The 21,908-nt window shown below is 42.0% G+C and overlaps 1 protein-coding gene across 1 annotated transcript in view; it reads left to right on the top strand.

The window, feature by feature from the left end:
• Nucleotides 1–5,934: 5,934 nt before the first annotated feature.
• MCF2L2 (MCF.2 cell line derived transforming sequence-like 2) overlaps nt 5,935–21,908 on the top strand; it is a 129,936-nt gene continuing 113,962 nt past the window's right edge. The window contains exons 1-2 of the mRNA XM_062498913.1: nt 5,935–6,076; nt 20,572–20,655. Coding sequence (XP_062354897.1) covers nt 5,935–6,076; nt 20,572–20,655 — 226 coding nt within the window. The remainder of the gene's footprint in view (nt 6,077–20,571; nt 20,656–21,908) is intronic.

The following is a 21,908-nucleotide window of genomic DNA, read 5'->3' as shown; positions in this document are numbered from 1 at the left end:
GAGCTCCTTTTTCCTTGTGGACTGCACAGAGTGACTGAGTGAACCTCAGTGCACAGACAGGCGAGGAGGGAAAAATCAATAGTCCCTAAGGCCCAATCTCCTACCCCTTGTGGTAACTGGTGTTGAGTGCTTGAGAGATGGCAAGAAAACGTTGCAAAAGGCCTTTACTGTACTTTGTAATGTGAGAAGCTCTTTCTTCCTGTTCAGCTCACATTTGGCATGTATCCAAAAGCCTGGAGTATCAACAACCCTTGCGATGCTCTCAGATGCTATTTTTATCCCTGTGTCTTTTTGGTTCTCCTTTATGTTTTTCAAGTTATGAATTGCAAGCAAAAAAAAATGCTATTTCCATCAGGGAATGTGCACAGCTGTTCCTCAGGGAAGGAGGCTGTCCTAGTGGTCTTGGCTGCTCCCAGCAGCTATTCTGCATTGGGAGGTGTCCAGAGGTTCCCTGCAGGGAGGAAAAGGTGAAGGGGGAAAGAAAGAGGAATGGTGCAGTGAATCCAGGGCAGTGCTCTGGATGACAGCAACGATCAGGGTTACCATGCCCTGGAGGTCACTTAGTGTGTCAGTGGCAGAATACAGAGAGGAGAAAATATGTTCCCTTCTTAATGTCCAGAGTCTGTCCTTTCCAGTTCTCGTGGTGCTGCTGGAGGGCCATGATCCAAAGTCTGTGTGCATGCACTAGTGCTGCACTGGTGATGTGGTTTAGGAGTTGGAGAATGGGGATATGACATGCCTGGTTTTATAGATCACAACCTTCTCTGTGTTGCCCAGCGTCTCACTCGTGGGTTTTTTTTGAGTTTACTTGCCTTTCAGTTTGTTCTCATGACTTTAAGTCAAGAGCTATTCATCTTTTGGGTAGATTGCTCAGAAATGCTCTTGGTCTCACTTAGGTCTGTAAGCATTTTCATGATCAAGACTGGAATAACTTTGCATCCAAGCCTAAACCCTGGATCTAGCTACTCCTTACCCCTGTGTCAGATACACAGTGGTAACTCTGGGATCTAATTGTTTATCTTGCCAAGTAGGAGAGAAATGCCTTCTGTTCTTGGTGATCTGCTCTTAGTTGCAGAGATCAAGAGAAGCCAGGTAAAATAAACCGTGCAGGTGCAGCAGCAATCTGTGCTCACGGCTTGGTCTGTGAAGATTCTGCTCATCTCCTGATCTCCTGAGAATTCTATCTAATCCAGCAGTGATGTCACTGGCTTGGAGGTTTCTTTTTGTCTGCATTTTTGTTTGTTTTGGATTTTTTCTTTTTTCTTTTTTTTAATGATGGTAATGGTCCTTGAATTACCTTGATGTCTTCATAGCTTTGAGTTGACAACAAGTTCTTTGGCTGAGGTTATCCTTTGATCTTCACTACTCACTCCTGCTTTTGGCAGTTTGCGTGGGAGTTCATGTGCGTCAACAGTGGCAGAATTGTTGTTTTCCTCTGCTGAAGGTGACCAAAAATGTTTTGCTTGTCTGTTAAGAAATCACTTTAAGCAGATCAGTGTAATGAGATTCTGAAGCCATATGGCACTGGAATTAGTGCCTTCTAGTGCAGGAACTGCATGTTGCAATTGAAACAGTGCTGTATGTTACAAGGAATTTCAAGAACAGAGATGTTTTTTCCTCTACTTGTTCCTTTAACTCCTTGGGGTTTAAAACAATGCCTGGGATGGAGCCCTTTATTAAAAAAGGAGGGAGAGGAAGTCCTGGTCTGCTTTTTATTAGTTGGGAGAAAATAAATGGAAGTTAATAAAAAAGACTGGTTTCTATTTCCTAGCTGAACACTGGAATGGATGTTACCTGTCACAACACCAAGAGTGCTCTGAAAAGAAACCTTTGTGCCAAACTACTGAAATGCCTCGTGGTTTATCAGATTCATGATCTGGGAAATACAAAGGCAGAAGGAAGGTTATTGAGGTATATGTAAAATGAAAATGTGTTTCAGCATAGCTATCAAAGATTAGTTCAAACAACAGATAAAACATTGTGAAATAGGAAAATGTGAAGCTGGGGTTTCAGGAAAGAAATACAGATTATTTTCTTAGCTTCTGTGTGTATCTTATAGTCTTTATAGTGGCACTGGACTTAGGTTACATATTTCTTAGATTGTGGAATACTGCATATGTAGGTGGGGGAGCTGCTGGTCTTCATGAATAAGTAAGATACATTTTGTTGTTGGAGTTTTATGTTTTGTTGTTTCTAAAATGTTGGTGGATAAGAGAGGTAATTTTTTCAGTCTCTTCTACACTAAACTTTCTTAATGGTTCTTAGAAGGCTCTGATGGAAAAGCAGTGCCCATTTCTCCTCAACTGCTTTAATGACTGTGTGGGTAAATTGCAAACACTGAGTGATTTACAGTGTTTTCTAGCTGCCTCATTTACACATGCAGCAGAAGAAGACTTCTCTTCCTTCTTCCTCTGACACATAAATGCTGTTCCCAAACTCAAATCTTGATTCTTCGCAAGAAATTATCTCCCTTGGGCTCAGCATCGAGACCCAACGTGTTTGTTACATGTTTCATGCCTAACAGTGGTACCAACCATCACAGCACTGCTTTTTGAGACAGAAACATGTTGTTTCATGAGAAGAGATATGAGGCTTAAATGGATTTAATTGAGCTGACTTTAAATTTGTTGCCATCCTCTGGCCACACAGTCATGACAACAAGCACTTTCCAGCAAACATCAATTCCAAGGTGAACTGTTATTTCTAATTAAATTAGGAAATAGTGAAATTCTGCAGGCTGTTTTGGGTAATGGCATCTGAGGGTATCTGGGTCATGGGTTGTGGGGTGGATTTTTTTCTTTATTTTTGTTGTGTGTGTGTGGGGGGGTTGTTTAATTTTTAATTTCTGATGACATTTTCTTACATTTATTTACTTGCCTATTCATTGACATACCAACCCAGATTATGTTGCTAGGCAATGCTGTCAATTCATGATCAGAAAATATCCTCCTCCTTAGATTTTCCAACCATTTTGCTATGGTTGTTTGGAAGAGTGGGAAAGTAATGCCCATCCATTCTGTGTTACTATGGAGAAGACTCAGGGAAGCATGCTTACCATTTTCTGTACCTGTTCCCTGCACTACAACCTTCTGCACACAAAGAGCAGTAAATTGCTTTCGAACAGACTCACACCTTTCAGCTATAATTGGAGGAAATTTATGAATTCCCCATCATACACACTGTGTGTGTTTGGTAACATGTTACATAAAAGAATTTCTGCAAGGCAGCCTTCACTGCAGCTCCTGTGTAGATACAGCCAGACCACTACAGAAAAGGTCATTTGTGTAGTAGGAAACAGGGCAGGTCTCAGTGCTCCCATGGCAGGTTTTCCATATGTGTCAGGAGAAGCTAGCCCAGCTTGTGAATGGGACTGCAATGAAACTTACAGGAGAGCAAACAGATTCTTCTATCCATCCATGCATCCATCCCAGCCCTTGCTTCACAGCACTCAGTCCCTGAGGTGACCCTTATGTGCTATGTTGCTAAATGTGTAGCAGCTGCAGCCAGCTTATTTTTGGATCGGGAGCTGGATGATGGCAGTGGTACCCCGGACAGCAGAGGTTTGTATTTAGCATTGTAGTGGATCAGGGTTTCCTAGGGAAAGACTGGGACATTATTTTAGATAATTTCCCTGTTTTGTGCTGTGTGGCCACCTGTGCTCCCAAAGCTCACACCTAGGACAGATTTCTTCTTCCATCTATTTCCAGCATCAAGTCTCTCCCATGGAATGAAGCATGTCACAGATCCTCCTGTTCCTAAGTCATGTGGATACCAGTGGGCAACAGTGTACATGAGGGAGGGTGGCAGAAAGAAATCTATTGCCACAGATGCTGAATTCTCCCTCCTTTATCTCTATGTGCAGGGTTGAAATGCAATTAATCTGTGTATGTCAGACATTAATATATTTTCAGAAAAGTTTATTTGCCAAGGTATATAATGTTTGTCCATGTAAGTAAGGACACCTTGAGCCTCTGTAATGAAAGAAAAGAGGGAGGAAATGTTTAAAGACAAAACTGCAGGGCTGTGTTTTCAGTTTTCTTATCATGACAGTTTTCTACAAAGTATTTCTGTCTTTTGTGCCACTGCTCTCCCTATCTGTAACATATTGCTGTACCCTAGGGATTTCTCTATGGAGGCTCTAATAAATATTTTACAGATGCTAATGAATCAGGTTATTCAACAGCACAGTACATCAGTGTTCTCACTTTGCAGGCAGGGTTTTGGCAAAGGCAAAGAGCAGAGGAGTGAGCAACTTCATGCCACATAGCAAATTCGGAGGTGAAGGTAGTAAAATCTTTTACCTTTAAGAGTGGAAATGTCCCTTATAGCTTCATTTCATTTATACAAAAGGTTCTGAGACTCAGTTCTCAAGTCTGGTAGCTGTTTGATTACATAACTGGTTTGTGTGTGCTGGGTTAGGAAGCTTAAACAGCTGTCTCTGTGTGCTTGAGGCAGCAGAGCTGGCCAGGGAGAAGCTGCAAATTTGTGGAACAGGAAAGGAGTAGGGGTGGGTGAGTGGACTTCTGTATATTTCAGCTTACAGGCATTTAGTGTGGAACAGCCAGTTATTCAGCATTTTAGTAATGGCACTGTAGGAGGCTTTTTTCTCCTGGACATCTTTGTCTCCTCTGGGTCATTCTCTGATTTGGATTAACTAGCCTTCTGCTTTCCCGTTCCACATCTAGTGATCAGCTGTGATCTGAGCAGGCCACAAGCTGAACAGCACTGGATGTTCTGACACTATGTAAAGTGCTAACAGATGTCAGTGACTGAGGCAGAAGAAGGCAAAGATTCTCAATCTGTATGCAAGATCCTTGCAGGAAACTCGTTCTGTGCTCAGGTCACTGCAGTTGAGCTCTGGGTAGCAGCTCAGCCCTGATTCATTGGGTTCTCACTATTCTTTGCACTGTCACCAGTGCTGGCCTTGTGCCTGTTATGCATCTCCTGTACAGTCCCCTGCCGATCCTAGGGAAAACTCCTTTTGAATTCGCTGTATCAAGATTGAGTGCTCTCTGCACTCAGGACCCTGAGAACTAGTGTCTTCATAAGGCTCTCTCTCTAACCTGTGAGTTGTGTTATGGTAATTGTTAAAAGGGAAAAAAGTCAGCTTAAATATCCAGCCCCTTCCAAGGGGGATTTCTAAATGGATGTTTCAAATATCTGAGTTTGGTGTCCATCTAATGGATCCAACTTCTTTATTTAAAAAAAAAATTAGTTGAGGGGCTGCACAGCTAACACAGCATGTCTGCCAGCAATATTTCCCTTGTCCTCCATTTGCTACTCTGTTCATTTTGATTATCAGATCTTATGAGCAGGGACTGTGCACAGCAGCAGAGGGCTTTTCTGTACAGTTGCAGCCTCCCAGTGCCACTGCCAGACGTGTGAGTAATTGGTTGAGCAGCTCTGCAGAGCAGTCTCCTTGCACCGTCCAAGCTGAGATGCAGAAGTAAAAAAATCCATTCTCAGAGATGAAGAATCATAAAATCATAAGCCTGAAAGGGACCAAAAATAATGAAGAAAAACCTTTTCTCAAAGAAAAATTCTTTGCGAACATATCTGGCATGCTCATTAAGAGTAATTCTGTGATCTTGCAATGTGCATCTGGGATCTTCTCTTCATGATTGCTTATAAGACAGCTTTAAATTAATGATAAGGAAGCCATTCAGGGCATGGGCTGTGCTGAGGTTCACAGCTTTCATTCTGAATGAGAGATTAAAGTAAACTGATATTGAAAGCAAGGAGGGAGGAATGAGTACAGTCAGTAAGCCTATAAAAGTCTTAGCCAATTGCAATGGTGAGCATCCTGCTGGAGAGGGTGACCTTGAATGAACTAAGTGGGATAAAGTCACCAGGCTGGACTGACAGCTGAAGAATCAGGCTGGATTCCAGCAAACAGAGAGCAGATTCCTGACAAGAGTCTCCTTGGCTGTGGCAATGGCTTCTCGGTGTCGGAAATGTGGACAACAGGTACCCAGGAATCTGCCTTTCACTGCTGTCCGGATAACAGAAGGAGAAATGAAATCTTATCATGATTTTATAGGAGGATGCATTAGACTGGAGCACATGGCAAAGAAAGGTATGTGCAGCATCTTTAAACAAAATAGCATCTTCTCATAGTAGTAATTGCATTTCAACCCCAGGCAACTTGCAAAAAGAGATTATATTAATGCTTTATCTGAGGAGTCAGTGATAATTAAAGGCAACTGGCTGGATTTGGGTGTTAATTCAGGTGTGATTGCAGCATTTGACTTGGCTGTATATTTCTGGGATATTTGCAGTGATTTGACCTGAAGAAGGTTAAAATGAATGTTAGACTCATTCTGGATTTTTTTCATTCAGGTGTTACACACTGAGTTTTCTGTATACATCAGGAGAAGATATATGTTGTGCATGGATAATTCTTTTAAAAAATAAATGTAAAGAGATGGAGCAGTGGGTGTCATGACCCAGCTGAGCATGTCACCCTGTGTTCCTAAATTACTGTGTGAAAGGCCAATATCTTCCCCTGTGTAAAGGTTCTGGTTTCACTGTATTCAGAAAGTTGCAAACGGAGCTTTTTGTGCTCTGTGTGAGTGAGCCCAGGTACAGGGCAGTATTCCAATCTTAGAGGGTTGCTAGTATAAGGTACTGGTGCCTATCAATTTGTGCTAAGTGCATGTTACCTCTGGAGTGATGTAGTTGAAATCTAGGCCATTGACTGTCTATTCAGATGTCAAGATTGCTGAATCATAGAAGGCTTTTCCTCTGTGTCATTGAGAGGAAGATTTTTCAAAGAGCCCCCTTTCATTTGCGCTGTTAACTTGAATACTTAGTAAACCTCAAATCCATAAATTTATAACATGTTCACTAGAGCATGATGATTCCCAAAAGCATGCAACATGATTATACTTGGAAGTTAAATTGCTTATTAAGATTTAATTAGCTCTTCAGTAAAGAGAGTTGCATTTATTCTGGTAAATCGAGAATATTCTGTAGAAAAAGAGGTGGACCAGAGCAGGGTATCGGCTGCAGCCACTGCTCACAAACTGGGGTTTGCAGATGCTTTCTTTAATAGGGCTCTAATGCACAATGTCAGGGTCTGAAAACTGCAAAGCCAGTCTATTGTACCTCTGCTTCTGTGGGTGATCCATCCATGCTGATCTTTGGGCTCAGTGCCTACCTATGCATTGTTGTATTTGGCTGACCTTTCAGTAACACTGATGTTTCCAGTTGCATTCTTTGTACTGAGGCATTCCGAGTTCCGCAGAGCAGGGCAGAAATGTCTGGTATCCAGTAAAAGACAGTGGAATTCATTGAAGTTCCTTCCTGAATATTTGATCAGGTTGCTTATGGCTTTGTGGGCCTGTGGACCTGCTGGAGGCAGGGATCAGGCATCTGCTGCTCTTTTTCTTCCTGTAGTAGAGAGGGGAAGAGACTGGTAAGGGCTTTGCCATGGTTACTGTTCCCAGGGAAACACCTTCTCTGCCTCTCATACCTGGCATAGTCCATATGGAAATCCCTTAGAAAATATTTTTTTTTGTTATAGAACAGAGAGCGTGTCAGATCAGCCTGAGCCTGTTGTCATTTTGTGAGGCAGAAAACATCTTCACTGCTTTAGTATTCAATTCTGCCAGTAAAGCTGCCAGAGGGGCAGAAGTTCAGTTATTGCTGAGGACAAGGTGCCTTCAGCTGCAGGTATTGTAGCTGTGTGAGTTGTGAGAACACTGGGGCAGCTCTGTGTGTGGTGACAATGTTAGAAAGGGGCTAAGGAGCTGGCAAGGTGGCACAGGAGTTCATAACATTGCCTGGGTTGTTTTCTCCTGCTCTGAACCGACTCTGACCTTGTGTTCATTGTGGGTTTTTTTTGGCCTGTGTTTTCTTATCTGTAAAGTAGGAGTGGGAATTACTGACCTCCATAAAAAATGGATCCTGATGATGTAGTTATGGCTACTTCTTATTACTACTTCCATGACTAGACTAGTTTCCTTTAGCTGTCTGTGCTGCATAAACACAGAGTCAGAAAAATTATCTGTCCCAGAGAACTTGGATTCTGTCTGCCCGACCTAGTCCTACAAGCGAAGACTCATTGATTGCCTTTTTCTCAGGATTTCTCTGAACCTAGTGGCAATGCAGGATCCCTGTGGCATGTCCTGGCTTACCATTACTTTAGGGGGGGTACCCTTTCTGCAGTATAAAGATGGAGCTGGAGTGTTGCTCAGGTCCAATTGGCTGATGTTTACTCAGTACTTCAAGCACTCCAAAATATGGAACAATTTCCACCTTGTCCATCCCCAAGACACACATACAGACCATGCCTGTGGAGCCCTTTGAATATTCTGTGGCAATTTTATCTTGTGTATTAGATATCATAATGAGAAGATATGGAAGGCATGCAGGTAACTACAGCAGAAATGGAGGCCACATGGTTGCAGTGGCCAGCAGGTTACCTGCCTTTTATCAGCAGTACCCCGCAGCAAGCAGTGTTGTGCCAAACCATTCCAGTTCCTGGGTCATACAAGTTTCAAGGCTTTCTTTGAATCTGTGTGTTTTGTTCTGATGAGTGGTTACAGGGGTGGTTGTAGGCTTCTGTTCAGGTAAAGGGATAAATAGTGAATGCTCACAAAAATAAAGTTCTGCTGTGAGGGGCTAGCTGAAGGGCAGTTTTCTTTTGGCCACGTGGCACCTGCTCAGAGCTCCACAGCCCTGGCTCCCTGCAACAGGCTATATGAGCTGCCTACAGGTGATGAAGTGCCCTCTGGGGTCTGGTGTACAAATGGTGCTATTTTGAATACCACTATGTGACCTTGAGACTCAGGAGCTGCAGCTCTAAGGTGCTGGTTTTAGCACAGCTATGAGAACCAAAGGGAAGAAGCTCCCAGAAAGCCAAGCAGAGATGTGGCAGGGACTCCAGTCCAGGGCTGTTCATTGTTGGAGTGCCCTCAGTTCCTCACGAAACAGATACTGAGGCAGAAAGCAAAGCATAGCCTCTTGCCATGAAATACATCATTCTTGGACCATGGCTCGTGTCTTTTCAGCACAGACCTGACTATTTATGTTGACCAGCTGCTGGTGAACATCTTTAATGCTTGAGGACACCTCTTGCCAAACTGGCCCCTTTGTCCCCACATGCTCCTAGTTAGCCTGTCTTGTGATGCTCAAGTCCTCCAATGGGATCATACACCTAGGGGGGTTTTACATGGATGAATGGGTCCTGTGCTGGCTGTGACTGTCTCTGAATGCAGTGGAGCTTGAGACCGCAAGTTGATTATATATTTTAAGGGAATAAATGTGTTTTTTTCATCTGTGCTCAAGGCTGGTGACTGCTTAAATCAGGTAGTGAATTATCTTAGATGCTTGTGTTTCTTTACACCTGTTGCCATTCATATGCAGTGTGCTCTGCTGTGGTTGAGAAATACTAAAACCCTGTTTACGTAATCAGAAAAGTCCAGACAATTATGAGAGAAACAGGGAGGGCACAGCTTGATTTTCATTTAAAAGAATTCTGAGAGAGATGTAGTACTGCAAGGATCAAGAGAACAAATTCTCAGAGGGCAAGTTATAGCAGAGGCCTTGTGGGTATTTATGTTTTTCCCTTTCTCCCATGATACCAGAATAAGAAACAACTCAGTGAAATGGAAAAGCATTAAACATGGATAGGCAGATTGCTATAATTGGCAATGTTTTGTTAACTTGTGGGACTTATTACCGCAATATAATAGAGCAGTTTGCTTTTTTTATTACCTAAATTGTAGTGTAAACTGTCTGGGGAGAAGATTTCAGGGGAGAATGGTGCTGAGTATGCTGGGGGGTTGGAGAGTGCCTGTGCAGAGCTCTCACCCTGGTTATGCCCACAAAGCTTATTCTCCAAATTCAGCCAGTTCTGCTGCTTCAGGCCTCCCTTAAAGACCCAATTCTGTTGTGATAATGTACTGATTTTTTTAATACAAATTGTACTGCTGCTTCATTACCTGAATCTTACTGTGGATTAGCCTGACCAGGGAGTTTTCTAAGACATGGACTTTCCTTCTTCACCACCTGCAAATTATCTACTAGAAATACTTAAGGTCAAGTATAAAGGAATGATAAATAAATGCTTGGTTGGAGCAGTGCAGCTATATACGAACATTTGGACTATGCCAAGTGTCTTGTTGCACAAATTTCTGATCCTATTAGTTAATTCCATTTTTAAGGGGAAAAAGTATCCTCCAGACTTTTACAACAGATGAGAATTATTGACCAAGCTTTTTTCCCACCTTCTTCTATGCTGGAATATCCCAGCATCTTTGCTTTGCACAGACTTAACGCCTTATTTATATTCAGAACCTGTGCCTATGAGTCATTAAACTGGGGATTGCTCAGTTTAAGCTACTTGTCTAAACTCCTGAGTCACTACCTTGAGATAGTGTGCTTCTGGGGGCACCTCTGAGGAGGTCTACAGAACTGAAGACCTGATTTTTAAATTGGGATATTGTTAATTGGTAAAGTCATCATTTGCTAGCATTGGGAAAAGCTGAGGTGAAATGGGGAGGGGTAAAGGTATAATTGTGCTCCATTTTCCCTTGACTTTACCACTAAACTCAAGAAGTGACATCTGTCAGAGAATGGATTAAATTGGGAGCAACTTAAATTTTCAGGTCAAAACCACAATAGAAATCAGTGGGCTGTAAGTTAAAGTGGGGGCTGTGAAACACAAGCCAGTTTCTTTGTGTTAGGCCATCTCTAGCGGAAACAGTGGATTTTCAGTTGCCTGAAGTCTTTAACATGAGATTAAAGAGCTTTCTAAAATGCTGGTTTAATCCAATTTCCATGAACATCTTGTGTGTTCAACAAGTCAAACACAATGAACCTAGTGGTCCTCTCTGGTCCTGCAGTGGAAGAATCTGGGAAGATGGTCTCCGAGTTAGAGGCACTTGGGTGTGAGCCATTCCTTGTCATGCTTTTGGAAGCCCACGCCCACAGGTATGAACACATGAACATGTGGAGACAGATGCTGACATGGTGCAAGTTATTTCAATGAAACTGGGCTGTATCGTAGCCAGAGAGGATTGTGTCCTTTAATATTATTTTTTAAAGTAAACTTAATTGTGTGATACAGTTGCTTTCCAGTAACAAAAACTGAAACATCAGCATCACCCTATTGTATGGATTGTATACTGGTAGGACAATGTTTGGATAGTACAAAATACTGTTCTTCTGAGAAAGGCACAACTAAGCCTTTTCAGATTGGCAAAGACATTTTGCCAGTGCATACTGAAATTACCTGTACTAATTACCCAAATGAAAAAATGTCTGATGTGTAAATTTAGCTTATGAAACTTAAAGTACTGCCTGAGGAGAATGTAGTGGCCTGAGAGGAATTTCTTGGTGCCATTTTCATGGTGAGTTCATTCCTCTCCTTATATCCTGAATCCACATTAGTTTAGTAATTTACATTCACTTGCAGAGTAGCATTTAATCTTCTGTCTCCATGTCTGGATCTGCTACTTCTGCAGCATCTCTACACACAGGGTTAAAGTGCCTTTTAGACTGTAATAATCCAGCACATTTACCAGCCACCGGGACCAATGTGACACTTGTCTGTAAAGCTGTGAAGTTTGTCCCTCTGTGCTCCCAGGGAGGCCAATCCCAGCAGGAAGATGACAGATGGTGCCAGGAGAGGCCCTGCACTACCCACACCTGGCTGGGGACCCAGCTGTGCACAGCTCTGCTGCTGCCTTGGCTCCCCTGGCGCTGAGCTGGGCTTGGTGGCTAACTGGGATGTGATCTGTTTGCTCTGCACAAGCAGAGCTGGAGGGGAAGCTCCCAGGGGAGCACAAGGTGTCTGGAATGGGAGACAGATTCTGTACATTGGTTACACGTGGACATTTATACTGGTACAGGCAGCAGAGAGTAACATTGCACACCTACTACAACTGATGAATTCACTTGTTTGGCAGGCAGTGTAGGGGAGGCTGGGAAAGGAAGTGCAGTATAAAATCCATGTATCTTGCCACTCTCCTGATACACCTTTATCCACCAAGTAGTGTCTGTAAAGCTACAGGTGTCATTAGCTCTTCAGTGTATCTTGTACCAAGCACAGTGATGTTCTGCTTAGATCTGTCATTTATTTGTAACTACATAGAAAATTCTGTTAGTTTTCTCATGCTATACTATAAGCATTGTCATAGTTTGTGTTGGTTAGCTGATGGGAGAAGGATGGAAATACTGGGTGTATTATCCTTAAGCCAGATCCACTGTCCAGTAGCCTGTCTGTAAAAACAACTTTGGTCTGCTCCTCAATTTACAGCTGGGGAAAACTGAGGTTGACTGATGGTCTGGATTTCCCTATCTATAAAATGAATGACACTTGTCTTCTTGGAGCCTGAAGACACAGAACAAACTAGGTATTGCCATTACATTACGCATCCTAGAGGACAGCTACCGCAGCTTGGGCAAAGAGTGATTTGTATCTAAAGCTACAGAGCTGCTGGGGGTTGTGGGGGACAGTACATTTTATGAGTTAATCTAATGTTAATGTTGCTTCCCAGTATTGCTTCAGACTGCTGTAGGTGTGATGTTACCTTCACCAAGCCACACACGTACTCCCTTCATGCACTGAAAACTTGTGTCCTGAAGTATTAATTGAACTAAATATATAAAAGTGATTACTCCCCTGTTCAAAACCTGAGGTCATGTTTCCTACCAAATTCATAGGTCTCACACAGTCTTCTCCTTTGTCTTTAAGCAACAGGACTATATTCTGACATGTGGGTGTGCCTTCGGGATAGCACTCCGAGACAGCTATTGACGGCAGCACTGCTGGTTTCCCTTGGCCCTGAATACCCTACTATTTAGAGTTATTTTAATGAAAGCCCTTTCCATGCCTTAGTCTGAGCAAGTGAATCTGTTTTGTTGCTTGTTGGGCTGTATTTTTTTTCGTTTGTGCCAAGCTGTGAATGTCTCCAGAGCGTCCTTTAGTTTGGAGGAGCCTGAGGAGAGCTGTCCAGGCGGGACGAGGCTGCTGTACCGCGGGCAGGGTTATAGCCTGGGCACGGTGCGAGGCAGTGGTCTCTGCTGTGGTTTGCCTCGAAGCTGTTACTAAGCGATTAGTTCAGACTCCTCCAGGAGAGCGTCAGCTCTTGGGTGCACCGTTGGTTGGATCCAGGATTGCTTCCACAGAGCGCTGCCTCTCTCCATCCCTCCCCGCCGGCTCGGTGAGCTCATTGCTCATTGCCACGGCGGGACTGCCGAGAAGCCAGGCTGCCCAGCAGGGAGGGCACGGGCTCGTGAGTGCCTCGGGGGGCTCAGGGGGGGCTCCGCTCTTCGCGGTGTCTTTCTGTTGCTTCTCCTAGTGGACATCCGAGCTCAGCTGCTGGTGACAGCTTGGAGAAGGCTGCAGGAGGGTGGCTGGGAGATCTCTTGAGCGGTATTTGATCCGGAGATAAAACTCAGATGCTGCTGGCAGCAGTGGTGGCTGCTGTGGCTCACGGTTTGTCTCCATTGACGGTAACCAGGGAAATATTTTTGAGCTAACTAGCCTCTGTTCAGCAGTGAGCAAGCAACCAGTCCTTCAGCTCCTGAGATCGGAAATTATGTGAATAGGCTCTGAAATTATTTTGCTGGATGCAAGAAGAGTTCAGGGCAGAGCCAGTGGCTAGAATTTTTCTAAGATACAATTTCAGCTATGAAACTTGTCTGCTGGCAGGCTGGGGAGAGAGGAATGAAGTCTGCTGTACAGTCTGCTGCATCTCTTAATTAGTTCAGTGTCCAGCCATCGTAGCGAGCATATTTTAGCTTTACAGTTTGCCACATGTGGGTTTTGTTATTCATGATGGTTTTTAACAAGATATTATGGAAATGTTCTTTTGTTCTATTCTCTGAGCAGGAATTTGTGTTCTAGCAATCCAGCATTGTTGTGAAGGACAGATTTTTGGGAAGAAGATGAATTAACTTTTCTCTCGCAAAAATCAGAAACTATCAAGAAGTTTTTACTACTGAGGCACTAGGCAAGAGACTGTCCCATGCTGCTATAAATCTGCATTTATTTCTCAAATGCTGAGATTAGAACTTTGCCTTTAATGCCTTTTATCTGGGAAGTTTCAGTTTTGTGGATAGTATCATGTAGCACCCTCCCACCAGGGGGTGGTCTGTGAAATCAAGCAATATCTTGCTGAGCAAATGATGTGGTGTGGTGTGTTTCTTTAGATCTTTTCTGATTACAGATAATTCATAATGTAGGGTGAAGAATTGTTAATAATTTCTTACCTATTTCTTACTATTTTACAGAAGTATAATAGGAAGTATCTTCATAATAGGCTGGGATGTGAAGTCACTTGAACTCAACAGTGGAGAGTGCTTTGAGAATTTAATATTAGTCTGTAAATTTAGCTTTTATGGGGATTATTAACAGAGAATTCCTAGACGTGTGCATAAACGTATGGTGTGTTCTAAACATAAGTAGTCATTGAAATCCTTGAAGTGTGGCTATAAGCATGAATTTATACACATCAGTGTATTTTTGCAGAATGTACCAACAGTAAATCAAAATGAAGTTTACCTATGCAGAAGAAAGATTTCAATGTTTTTAAATTTACCAATCAATTGTAAGACTTTTTTAAAACAAACAAACAAAAATCTCCATCAAAATAAAGCATCCAAAGACTGTTTTTGAAGAAGTGGTTAAATGGAAAAAACAACAAAATCTGTTTCTTCGTCCATGGAAGTGTATTCCAAGATATTTTGACATGGGCTTAGAAAGCTGACATAATGCCTAGAGGATGCATTTCCATTTGGGAGGGCAAGATTTCAGTTTTTTTATATGAACAGCTCTACTTTCTCCCCCTTATAAGTCAGCTGCAGTAGTCTCCTAATGTGTATGTTCCTGCCTGTAGAAACAACTTTAATGAAGTCTGTAACCACTCCTGGAGCGCAGGAAAACACAGCCTCTGAACAGGTTTTTTTAATCTGTGACCTCTCCCACTCCTGTAATTCTATGTTAAAATTAGCATCAAATTTGGTAAATGAGATTAATTGAAAAATGCAGTGATCCAAAGAATTTGAGCAGTCTTCCCTGAAATACTTAAAATCAGCAGAAATATGTGCCTGCAGAGCCAGGCTCAGGTAAAGCTGTACATCCATCATTAAGTTGCACAGAATGCCTTGGAAATACCAATCACAACTCAGTGTAATGACAGGACAAAACTTCAGATGTGCTGCATGACAGAAAATCACATCAGGCACTAGTTCAGCTTCTGCCCAGGTGGATTCACAGGCTTTTGAGCTCTTCAGAGAAAGATACATTTCTAACCTGTCATGGAGATTGTTTGGGAAAGTTTGCAAGGCATTTCCTTTCACACCATGGCCTCAGTCTATCCTCTTCTCAAGGGATTGGAACATGTTGGCAATACATCCCTCAAGACAGAGTCTTGCTCCTAACCTTGCCTCTCCAGATTTCTACTACCCTAGTGTACATAAAGCTGGCTTGCTGTTGCAACTAAAAATCTAGCAACTTAAGCAGATATTTCCAAACATGAACAAGAGTTACTTAAATATTTCAGAAGGATCTTCAGTCTTTGGAAGTTGGCTACCAAACATTGATGTGAAACTTGACTTTAATCAGAAGATAAATTGCATTTAAACAAATACTCTCTGTAGGTTTTACAGTCGTGCTTGGTGAAAAATTGATCTGAGAGAAAAGTTGATACCAGTCACCTGTGCTTAATTTTGGCTTTTGGTCTTAGCTGACCTAAGTCTGATTCTCTGCTGGATGGGGTAGTCCTGGCTTTGCCACCCCCCCCCCCCCCCCCCCCCCCCGCCCCATGCATTACTAGCACTTGTACCCTTCAAGCATCTTTGCAGAGAACTAACCCAGATCAGAATCAATCACTAAGGAAATGATTGCTTTACCTTATTACAACAACTTTATTCCTGGCTTAGTTTTCGGTTGACTTAACATGGATTATCAAAAAAAGAGGTGACAGCAATGTGCAGAAGAATAAGAGAAAGGATGGGATTTCCTTTCTGTTTATAGCTGGATTTTTAGTTCCTCTTTAGAACAATCTGTAGCACAGCAACTTGTATCAGTAACTGACCTCACTGTTTGTCTGCTAGGGCTGAGAGAATAAGCAAACCTTTTCAGAAAGTAAGCAAGGGGCACAAATGATGAGAAAGAAAAATAAATAGAAATTTAAAAAAGGAATCCAAACTAAGAAATTCTTTCTCTGATACAATAATTTTGAAGTTCTTTTTGACCTTCAGAAATGTTTTGCTTAAGGGCTTGAACTGGGAATTCTGGTGGGACAGAATCTTCTCAAATCCTTTAACCTGCTTAAACCTTATCAGTGCAAATTTGTTTCCTTAGTGTGTTTAATTCTTGCATTCTAACTTAGCTCTGCTGGGCTTTGCTGTTATTAGTGACAAGCAAAGCAGACTCAGGACCTGGAAGAAGTTCTGAACTGTAGGAATTCTGCAACTTTCAAACTCTGGATTTATCTTTTGGTACTTTTTAAAGAGCATGAGAACACATAACATGAGGTGTCCTTTCATGTTCTTAAAATGAAATATCTGGCCTCATGCTTATTAACCTGTCTGACCCTTTTCTATCACATCAGCAATCTGATTTTTCTCCAAACAATTATGAAAGCTCTGAGCATAACTTTTGACAGAGCTTGCACAAAGTAGAAGTAGGCTGATGTACACTACTATTTTAGAAAAGATTTTCTTTCAGTCCCAGCTGTCTTCCTTCCCTGTGAATTACATATTAGGCTCTCTCAAGAAGAGATGAACTTTGCTCTGAAAATTTGTAACCCATTATTCCAAGAGTAGTGACTTCAGATGGGGTATTGAAGCCGTTGTCTCCTGCAGTCAACAGAAGGCCAGGCTGTTGTACCCTTCAGCCACTTAAAGAAGCCCCAGTGTCCTGTTGTGGCTGGTGGCCTTTAATTGTCCTTGGTGGAGCAACAGGCACTGCTGTGTCAATCTGCTTGGTGCAGTTCAGTCCTTCACTCCAGCAGGTCACCTCCACAGCACTGTTGGAAACAATTAGTTGCCATTAACATGTAAACTAGTTTGTGTCTGCTCAGAGAAGAGAGGAAAAGACAAGGGGATATTCTTCGTTGCTTTTAATCATTTGCTGTTGGTGTAGCTCCTCCAGACCTGCTGTGGGAGCACATACAGATGGGTGAGACACAGAATAAGCAAGTGTGTTTGTGCAAGCCCAAGCAGGTTTCATTTTTGAATGAGGAATTATGAAACATAACTGAATTACTTTCTCCTTGGCGATCAGATAGCACATTTCCAGTGAGCCTCCCTAGAGAGCTGGGAAGGAGGAGAAGCTGTGCCGGACAGATGGCTATAGTAATTGCTTTTCTTTTTCTCCCCCTTGGTAGAAAACCTTGGGAAGCAAAACTGTAAGGCCTAATTCTTCTGCATTGAAACTGGCCTCTGCTAGGAATTGGATTTATAATAGTTTGAGAGGAGAACCAAGAGTAAATGAACTGACTTGTTTCTTTTTTTCTCTTTTCCCCCCTTCTTTTATCACATCCTTATTCAAATTTAAATTGTCCTGACAAATTTAATTAATTCAAATCATGTAGAACTGTGTGATATATGGAAATGTTAATCTTTGATGACTTGTATAGAGGATTGTTCAGTGTAACACCAAACAATTACATTTTTCTTTTTTAAATTTTAGAGGCCATGAATAACTGCCTCTTAAAAAAAAATAAAAAAAGTTAAGACCACAAGAGCAATCATACAGAAGGTGGGAAATGTCTGAGTTGAGTTTCCCAAAATGAATATGTTCCAGACTCCTCTGGTGTATGTTTTAATAAGATCTTGAGTTGCATGCCTATACAGATTTTATCAGAGGACAGGACTGCTCTGAAGTGACCAGGAGTTTGTCCAATCTCCTCTGTAAGTATTAGCAAGGGTTGCAATGAAACAAGTTAGTTGTCAAGGTCCTACAGCTTTACAGCTTCCTGAAACTTTCCCTTGACCCCATGTAGTGTTAAAATGTATCTATCATCAGTAAGTTTTTCTGAAGTGTCTATGAACCTGTCAGCTCAATACTGGCTCATGTCACCCTGAAAAAATGGTTTCTCAGCTGGAATATCAATCCAACAGAAAAATGGTACCTTGCTTCTGTCCAGGAGGGTGAACAGCACTTCCTTTTGCCTTCTCACTTGCAGTACAGACCAGAGAGACTTCAGAGCTTCCTGAGATAAAGCTAGGGGAAGATATAAATTATTAATGCTCATTGATCTTATGCAAATATCATAGCTTTGTAACAAACCCAGACTTGCGTCTCTTGGTTTGCTTATATGATTTTTTTTCCCCAAGATTTTCTTCTAGTTAAAGATTAAAAACTTCCTCCAGCAGCCTCAGGTAATCATGTTTCCAAGGACTGGGACTTCTACTGCAAGTTCTGTGCTGTTATAGTGCTACAAATTCTTCCATGTTGGGGAGTAACTACCTTTAAGGACTGTCCTAGAGGAAGATACAAATGGGCAAATGGGACCTTGAGTTCTGTTGGCTACAGCTGCTGACATTTCATAGCCACATGATGTGATTTGCCATTTGGGCTCATGAAAACCTTCTAGTTTCCTCAGGTTTTCTCAGTCTCCTGCTAGTTTCTTCTGCTGCAATTTATTTTCCCAGCATGTCAGTGTGTAGACTGTACTTACTTATTGAATGTGTGATTCCTAGTGACTGAACATGTTTTGTACCACCTTTCCATCATCTGAGCATCTCCTCCTGAGTGTGAGTTTTCCAGCAAATCCCGTGCAGTTCATATTGCCCAGGCAGGAGATTTGATGAGAACTAATTGGCACTCTGTAGTTCTTGTTTCTTTTGCTTCGTCTTATCCTTACCACAAAAAACTTTTGAAATAGAAAGGATATTTAGAATCCAGAAACTAAGCTATGTTTAGAGCAAGCTAATAAAACTAAATAGGGGTAGGGTGGGTGGTGGAATTTTTGTTTTGCTCAAGACTGGTTGATATTAATGATGTCTTCACACTGGCACACACCAAACACAAACTGAAGTACTGGCAGGTTTGTTACCCTGGAGGGCTGGGCAAGTCTCTGAGAGGTGAGAGATGGTAGCACCTTTTCTAGTTAATTTACATTTCTGTTGAGCCTCCTTGTGATTCTGTCATCCATTGTAGAAAACATTTTTCTATTTTTGCAGATGTTTGGCATAATCTCAGTCCTGGTCAAACCTGAGTGTACCTGACCACCTGTGGGACTGTACAGATGTCACAATAACTTTGCTGGGTGTTGAAATCAACAGTGTTTCCTTTTATGGCTGATGCCTGAGGTTTCTCAGGTACCATTGTCTAGTTGAGGTATTAGGGCATGGGTTGGACTCACTGATCTTGAAGGTTTCTTCCAACCTAGTCATAGTCATTCTGTGAATTCTGTGACATTGTGTCATTTAAAACCTAGAATCCCTGGTTCTGGAAAGGATCAGGGTGGATGTCTGAAAACAAGACAGAGAAGATATTTTGGGTAGTAGACTAGGGTACAGGAGAAAGAAGCTAATCTCTAACTTCTCTGATCTCCCTCTCTGTTTCTCCACTGTTAGTTTAGAACCAGGTGCACAAAAGTATTTCAGTGCCTGTGTTGAATTCACAGTTAAGATCTTGGTGCTTAAATGGGACAACTGCCTGCCCTGACTCAGGTCTGTGGTCTATCTGGACCCAGCCTCCTTCCTTCCACCTGTTGTCTGGGCACTTAGAGGTGTATAGATACAGCACCAGAACTGGTTGTTGTTCTGTACAGTGGCTAAAGGAGTAGTTCCAGTAGGTGTTATTGTAACATAAACCTTGATCCTGCCAGTTGAGTTTGCAGACATTTCTCAGTAAATGTTACTGCTTTAGACTGGTATAAAGCGTGGGGAAAATAACTGTGTGCACCTGTTACAAAAAGAGATCAAATTAGCTCCATGTGAGACTGTAATTGCTTTTCACTCCATAGATCACACATAAAAGTTGAGGTCATTTTTGCCCAGCTACTTGCCAAGTTACTTTTTAACTTTTTAGTCTTTATTACAAAATAGCAGGCTTTGTTTTCATGAGAAGAAAGTCTCACAGGCCCTTACTTCCTCCTTTTACTATGTATTTGCTTGTAGCGGAAAAAGCGTCAGGAAAGGAAACCATGTGGATTGGCTGGTTACACAAAGTTCTCTAGCAGAGATCCAAGAGTTCAGGGTGGAACACGGCCACAGATGTGGAATAGACTTCACTGTTTCAAAGTCTGAAAAACTGCTGTAGTGGGAGGCCAAATGCAATGACTTAATATGGAACCTGAAGCAGTAAGGAACAGGCTGTCGGCTTGAGCAAACCTGCAGCAAGCTCTGGAAAATCTACTGGAGCTGGTTTATGGAAAGCTCTCCCTGAAATCACAAGGCAATAGATGAAGCTAACATGCTGAAGAGGAGTCTCTGTAAGTATCACAATCTTTACCACAGTAGTCATATAATAGCTCAGGCAATAGTCCAGCTAGGCTCTTTTTCTTTGAGTGTTATCTTCATTTTACTGGGTTGTCAAAGGAGGAAAAAATTATCTTTGAGTCTTTATGAACTCACTGAAGATTTCTGTTTTCCCTTCCACAGACGAAATCATGCAGCAGGAGATACGGCCACTGGTAGCAGTGGATATAATAGAGCAGCTCCACAGACAATTTGCAATCTTGTCAGGTAAGAAGTTGCTGGTAATGATGCTCCATGATTCTCATGGAAACATATTGGAATATGTTGTTCTGACTGTCACCCTTTAGCTCTGTACAGCAATTGCAATAGTATTTTCATACTGCTCCTGAAAAGTGCTGCTACAATCCGATATTCATGATGTATGGAATCAATAAATGCCAAGCTGCTGTACTTGGCTTTTTTTAAGGCAAGTTCATTTTCCATGTTCTCCACAATGGACCAAGAGGAACATATTTAGAGGGCAAAAAATTAAACAAAACTGTCACTACATATCTTTGCACAATGTCCGAGCATCTTGTTTGTGGGAAAAGATTTTCGTCTAACAGGGATCTATTAATGACCTCCCCCTTCTTCCTCGTTTGCCTTTGTTTTAGAAATGATTCATTGCTAAAGTGTAAGGGTCTAATCTTTAAAAGATATGATTATTACATAGTCCTTTGTTTGCCTGAAGTTTGCAATCACACAAAGTGACGCAGTTCCTTCTCTAAAGAAAGAGCTGATACTGAAATATTTGGCAAATTATTTAATACATTATTTTGGATACTGTAGATGATAAAATCTTATCTGGGTCCTAAAACAGTTTCCACTGTTGACTGTGTGGCCTCTGGCAAATCCTTTTTGTCTCCATTTTTGCCTGTTCTGCACATAAGAAAATTCAGAATTTGCTTATCATATTCCCCATAGAAACAGTGAAGTGTCATGAATTTGCACAAAATGCTGAGATTATAAGAAAGTCCTCTTGAAAAGCCTGTCTCTCTTTGTGGAAAGGAACACTGGGTATAGAGTGCAGAGAATGCACCAGCCCAGCTCTGGAAATGGTCAGCTCAGCAGGCCCAGCCCTTGCTGTGTTTTTGCATTTTAAAATATATTCCAAGTTGCCAAAAGAAATCCAAATTTAGCTTACACAGAATTCTCTATGAGGCTCTGAGTATTAAAACTTGATTTTGGAGGCTTCTGGGTAGGATCTTGTGGTAGTTTCCTGGGCTCTATAACTAAAGGATTTGCATTAGACAGAGGGTGTTGTCTAAGCAAAGGTGGAACCAGCTGCCTTTTGATCTGCAGTAAAACATCTCAGGGTCCCACCTTCCCAGAATTCCTAATGAACACAACCCTCTGGGCAGGACAGGGTCTATAACTGCATTAAATTGCTCAAATCCTTTTCATCCCATTGTTGTGTTCAGTGCAGGGTAAGTAGGAATTGTTGAGAGCTGAGTGCCTCATATTCAATTGCTTACCCAGTA

This window comes from Cinclus cinclus, chromosome 10 (assembly GCF_963662255.1).
Source record: "Cinclus cinclus chromosome 10, bCinCin1.1, whole genome shotgun sequence".
NCBI lineage: Eukaryota > Metazoa > Chordata > Aves > Passeriformes > Cinclidae > Cinclus > Cinclus cinclus.
This window is presented reverse-complemented; position numbering and strand designations above follow the sequence as displayed.